At 40.8% G+C, this 6,148-nt stretch overlaps 2 protein-coding genes across 2 annotated transcripts in view; one reads left to right on the top strand and one right to left on the bottom strand.

The window, feature by feature from the left end:
- Nucleotides 1–6,148, top strand: part of LOC118336629 (transmembrane protein KIAA1109 homolog) — a gene marked incomplete in the record, with an annotated part of 71,183 nt that overhangs the window by 56,667 nt on the left and 8,368 nt on the right.
- LOC118336630 (transmembrane protein KIAA1109 homolog) lies at nucleotides 4,495–5,725 on the bottom strand. Its single transcript, XM_035673287.1, has 3 exons — nucleotides 5,586–5,725; nucleotides 4,905–5,150; nucleotides 4,495–4,668 (listed from the first exon to the last, which is right to left on the bottom strand). The coding sequence occupies exons 1-3, from the start codon at nucleotides 5,683–5,685 to the stop codon at nucleotides 4,511–4,513; spliced, it is 504 nt and encodes a 167-aa protein (XP_035529180.1). The 5' UTR covers nucleotides 5,686–5,725; the 3' UTR covers nucleotides 4,495–4,510.

Below are 6,148 nucleotides of genomic sequence, written 5' to 3'. Positions count from 1 at the left end.
GGAGTTTTTTTGTGAAGTTGAGCTCGCTGCTGTGAAGTCATGCTGGAGCAAAGGTGACCCATGGTCCCATTGTTATTGTAACCCCGCACTTTGGAAAACGCCGTTTTAGTGTTTGAAAGATCCTATTAGCAAGTAAGTATGAAAACAGGAAGTGTATTGTCAAACCGAATGCTGGACGAGAAATTGAACAAACGTTTGGTAAGAAGGCAGGTCAAATACACTAGACACAGGCGGAGCAGTAATTTTTATGTAACATGAGCTTCCTCGTTTTTGATATTAATTGATTAGCCTTCATGTAAAACATGCATTCTTTATTTACTCTGGACAATGTTTTTTGTGTTGCGTTCTGTCGAAAGCGAAACATATTGCAATGCTTTTCTGGTGTAGTCTCATTCCTTATCCTTAAAAATGATCAGGTACCAAGACCTCTTACTAGCTTGGTGATAATTTATATTGAGAGAGAGAGGACATTTGAGGACTTTGAAATATTATATGTCATAGCGCTTTATGCGTAGGTGTGGATTCTTGTTGGATCAGTTAGCGCGGCGCGTGAGTTGCTGGTTGATTCACATAAGGAGAAGTCAATTAGACGCGACCACGCATTAGTTTTGTACTTATGGAAGATATTTAAGAGACACTGTTGGCTCTATAAAATAATGGATTAATTGTGTATAATACATTGGGCATGTTGAGATAATATCTCCTCGAGCAGAGAATATAGATCAATCCGCGCTTCCTAGACTCCTCGCACCTTCTTTAGCGGTTATCAGACCTTAATTGAGGACTCACCACAGGTCCAGTACCCGCGGGACTTCGTAACACCGGAGTTATTGGCTTAAAGTTCACACGGTACGGAAGCTTCTGGTAATAAAAATGACTGTTGTCAGGGTATTCGAGGGTAGGTGCTCGCATGTTAGCTTAAGATAGCGTTCACCCTAGGTGCTTGGGTGTCCAAGATAATATGCTCCCAGGATCTTTGTCTACTAGTATCCAGCTTTACTGATGTGGACTTGGGTTGACGATCATTTGGTATGCTGGTGGTGAAGGAGTGGGTGGTGGAACAAGTTCGGTACTTGGTTTGGTGGATGTCGCTTTTTTTGCGCTGAGTCTTGCGGAAGGTCCGGGGGTGGTGTGGACATGGGTGTGGTGGAGCGAGGTCGGTTGATGTTGTGGATATAGGTTAGGATCAAGGTTCGGAAGAGAATGTTTTAATTAAATGAGAGATGATAACAGCCCAGTTGGTAACTTAAAGTTTGAGTTCAAAGCAATTTGGAGGGACGATTTTGTGAACAAGGAGACAAGATTGTTTGAATGGCGAGAGGAAAGTGTTGCACTAGTAGAATTTTCGTGTTAGTACCCTGTTAAAAGACATGAGACACAGCGTAATGCTTCCAAATATATGCTTGCACTGCTCGACAGGAGACCACTGTTGATTATTACAAGCAGATGTAAGAATCTCACCATACTCCTTGAACAATATTGTATTCACTTAGTTTATTATTCTTCCACTCCATTCCAGACTAGTCTTGTGTGATATTTTGGACTATTATCTGTGTTCTTCTTCGTCAATTTGTTAGATCATGTAGTACGAAACTCGATTGTGACGCATTATTCCCACTTGGCACTATGACCCCCAAGGTCCGGATTAAGCTTGCTAACATGTAATTAAACATAACCTTTCGAGGACATTTCTGGTACCTAGACCTGTCAAATTTGCGAGATTATACAATAGGTACCAAATAAACATATGCCTAGATCTTTTGAATGAGAAGAGAACACCAGCAACAGGTTCGGGAGCCTCATGGAGCTTTGGAGGTTCAAATTTAATTTTTATTACCCCTTCTTGGTTCCCTGGTAAATATATGCTGTCTGATCATCGTCTTTGAGACATTATTATTAATTGGGACTATGGACTTCAAAGAAGTAATGGCTTGTCTCTTTCTTTCGGCGGCGGAAATGCAACACACCTCTTATCTCTGTACCAGGTCTTTTCCCTTGAAACACACTACTACAAAAAATACATCACTGCCTGATAGACAAAGACATCGCGGAACGGTCGCGGCAACTTCCAAGAAATAAGGTTCAACCACTTTGTATATGCTGTGGACAGGTATTGCGAAAGAGCTTGAATGTAAGGAAATTGCGTCTTCGAGCGAAACTCGCGAGGTGATGAGGAACCGTCTTGACGCGGAATGGAACTCTTTAATCATAGAGTAAGTCAGCTACCCGCATTTCATTAATAGAGGCTGACCTCACGTCGTTTTGAATGTAATGCCTTAATAGGGTCACAATCGGTCCCAAGAATATCGATAACAGGGACCAAGAAACCAGTAGCCGTGTCACTGCAATAAGGAGGATCACGGACATGCACCCTGGTTTCAGCCAAGTGGATTACTCCCAACCTTTTTCTCTCGCCAGTGTATACGTCCTTCAGTGGAGTACGGTTATGGAATGGAAAAGCCGAAGGCCAATGTCACACACAAGGGCTGCTAGAGGTGAGAGTAATATTGAAACTAGGTATTTTATGTGTGCTTCAGTATCAGGTGCATGAACCCACATAATGAGTATGCGTAGTTCAAAAGACCCCAGTCAGCGTGAAGCAAAATATAATTACTAGTTGGTATCAGACCACCGAGAAAATTACGCTGGCCATTCCTTCATTTTCCATTATTCAGTTCTGAGCTCAAAAGGCCATCATTATCTCAGTTACCATGCATATCACCAACTGTCAATTTCCGAGCACAGACAGAGATGGTTTTGTGCTTTCACAAGTATTCCCATTCTTCCTCCAACTGGTAAAGGGTTCACTGGTCGTTGTATCAACTTTCAAAAGTAACATGATTGGACCCTTCACAGCTAAAACGCATAGAGCACACAATCTGGGAGGAGACACATGCTTCCACACCAACAAGAATAAAAGTGGAACGCAAAAAGAGATTCGTAATCATCCGTGTACAATCTGCGTGTGGACGATCTTGGGGGCCATTTTAATTACATATCTTATTAGCAAAATGGGATTTCAAAACATCAGAACTGAACAATTTACCAACTTTTACTATTATTGAAATATTTATCTATGGTACATATTCAAAACTGAAATAACCTGAATAACTAAATAACCCTGGGGTGGTTATACGAAGTCTGACTGACGTGGTCATTATGTAACTTAGCTAGTTGTTATTATCTCAACATGCCAATTTAACAATTAATTATTTAAGCCATTTGCTTATATCTAAGTACAGCCGTGTGGTTAAGCTTTTTTTGTTGATACAATTCTTTCTTTCAACAAAGACCACACCTACGCATAAATGCTTTTATGAGGGAATAATATTTCAAAGTCCTAAATAATTTAATCACCAGCTAGAGAGGCGTCCTGACTTGGTAAGGAAGAGACAGAAGATGCATGTGTTGCTCACAGAGCCCAAACATTGCCAGAGTAGAAGATGTTTTTTACTTTATGATGACGCAGAGCTCATAAAATAGTACCGCCTTAGTTACGTGGGTGTTATGTTTTGTCACTGATTCAGCAGGACTTTCTGCAATTCTGTCTGAACTGTAGAGTAGGATGTATAACTAGAGATGAAAGTGCAAGTACAATGTCCAGCTTAGTCAATAAGATTCTTAGCTTCAGTGCGTATCTTCATCTTTACTTGCTACATAGATTCTTTCACACTAAAACGGCGTTTTCCAAAGTGGGTTTTATAAAATGGGACTGGGTCGTCTTTGTCCAGCATGACTTCAACAGCAGGAGTCAATTCACTAAAACTTCCACATTTCATTTTAAGCAACACTCAGAGGATTTATCAATACAAGACCAGAGGGGGGAAATTTTACTAATGAATGTTTATATAAAAATATTTATTAACTGTTGCATCAGTTGTTAGATTTTTTGCTCAGAGGGTACTGAATGTCTGTTTTCAAACATTTGGAATAAACTTAATAATGTAAGGATATTTATTATCTTAAAATGCTAGCTTATTTCACATTAAAATGGTATGTAACATATTCAAATACAATATATTTACATTAAAATAATGACAATACCTCTGAAAAAAATTATGAATAATTTACCAACGTTAGCTCATTTTCTTTCTTGTAGAGAGTTAGATGAGAAGATCAATATCATTCTGTTATCTGTACAGCAAATATGAAGTTACAGCCAGCAGGCCTTTAGCTTAGCGACTACCTGCTCCTGTTAAGCTCACTAATTAACACGCTACATCTCTTGTCTCATCCGTGCACAAACCTGCTGGGATGTGAATTTGTTTCCTTTGGACAGAGGAAGGCTAACGGTTTCCCTGTTTCCAGTCTTCATGCTAAGCTAAGCTAAGAGGTTTCTGGCTGTAGCTTCATATTTAATGTACAGACATGAGAGTGGTATCGCTCTTCTCATCTACTTCTCAGCAGGAAAGCCAATAAGCGTTTGTTTAAAATGAATCCGTTACATTTCTGATGTGTTGGGTATTAAAGTATCAACATTTAAACATGCAGATGTGCAATCTACAACCACTCACGTATTGTTTCCCATGACATTGCTCATGTTCATCTGGACGGTGAGCTGTTTCAAGTTGATTGCGAACACCACCAGCGTCTCCCATGGCGCCCCCTGCTGACCTGCTGCCTTACCATTCTTAGTGAAGGAAGGAGTGGATGTTTTTGTCACCGAATCTGGACGAGAATGAACAAACGTTAGGTAGAAGGCAGTCAAACAAACACAGACAAATTATGAGCATCTTGTATACATCCTCATTGCATTTACTAATTTTCCAATTGCATTTATTGTAGATATTATTTATCAAATATTATTTAATCTACAGCACAAGGACTTTCTACATCAGTCTGTGTTTTGGTAACAAGGAAGAATATTTTAGTTTGAGACCCATCTGTAAATGGTTTGTAATTACCTCTTCTCGGAGCAGAGGAATCAGACACGCTCCTGGTGCGTCCGGGTGCGGGGGATTTGAGGTGGCCCAGGCCACCCGGGGACATGTTGCTTCCAGCGGAGTGCTCTGAAAAGACGTTGGGGGACTGGGGCATGTGCTGCGTCCCAGTGCTGCCGTCCCAGGTTCTCCAGTAGGCTTTCCGACTGGACTCGGGGGACAGATGTTGGGTGACGTTTTCAGCTGAGTCGGGGGTGGCGGGGCCAGAGGCTGATGGAAGGTAAAGGTTGAGAGATGTAAGTAAAGAACAGCCTTTCAAATGTCAACATGGAGCAGTGGCAGGGAAATGTTGGCTGAAGGAAGGTCAGTGAGATGGGATATTAAAAATGAACACAAGCTAAACCCACTGAGACGAGTAGATAGACGAAAAATCATGAATTTCCTTGCATATTTCTGCATACAGTAAAAACTTTTTATTTTATACTTTTGTCTATATTACTCATTTTACTTGAAGGCCATGTTGAACGTAAGCAATTGTTGTCAGACTGGAAATCAAACATAAAGTACAAAAAGCAATCTTAAGAGAAACACTGTCAGAAGCTTAGTAAACCTCTGTTCATTGTGTGAGATGCCAGATAAAAGCTGACACCACTCAACAAACCCACCCTAACAAAAACCAAAGACACTGAGCGGGCAACAAGTCACCTGGCAGGTTGATTGTCTGGTCTCCCAGGAAGAGGCGCCTGGCGATACTTCGACGGTACCAGGCTCTCGGGAAGGCCAGGATCTCACTCAGTCGTCTCATGTCGTACTTGAAGGAAGCCGAGCCAATGTCACACACAGCTGAGGTGGAGAATATTACATTTGTTCAGATGTGAGACACATCTGTAAAAAGGCTCAGCAGTGCAAGCATATTGGAAGCATACGCTCCAGTCTACAGGGTACTAAAGAAATACTTGTGCATTCTTTTCACTGCTTGTAAAATGTCCCATTCTTCCACTGTAAGGGTTCCACTGTCGTGTATCACTTCAAATAACATGATGACCTAAGCAAAACTGAACACTGCTCGAGTCACAGATAAAGTGAACACGCAAAAAGGACAAAACAGTACTGTGTGTGAACATTTAACACTACGCAATGGATTCAAACATCAGTAACTGACATTACAAACTTTACTATTATTGAATATTTATCTATGGACAATATTCAAAACTGAAATAACTGATAACTAAATACTGGGGTGTTACGAAGTCTGACTGACGTGGTCA

Source organism: Morone saxatilis, unplaced genomic scaffold (genome assembly GCF_004916995.1).
Source record: "Morone saxatilis isolate NCDOM2014 unplaced genomic scaffold, NCSU_SB_2.0 Contig3, whole genome shotgun sequence".
Classification (NCBI taxonomy): domain Eukaryota; kingdom Metazoa; phylum Chordata; class Actinopteri; family Moronidae; genus Morone; species Morone saxatilis.
Note: the sequence above shows the minus strand (reverse complement) of the source record. Positions and strands in the feature narration are given on the sequence as shown.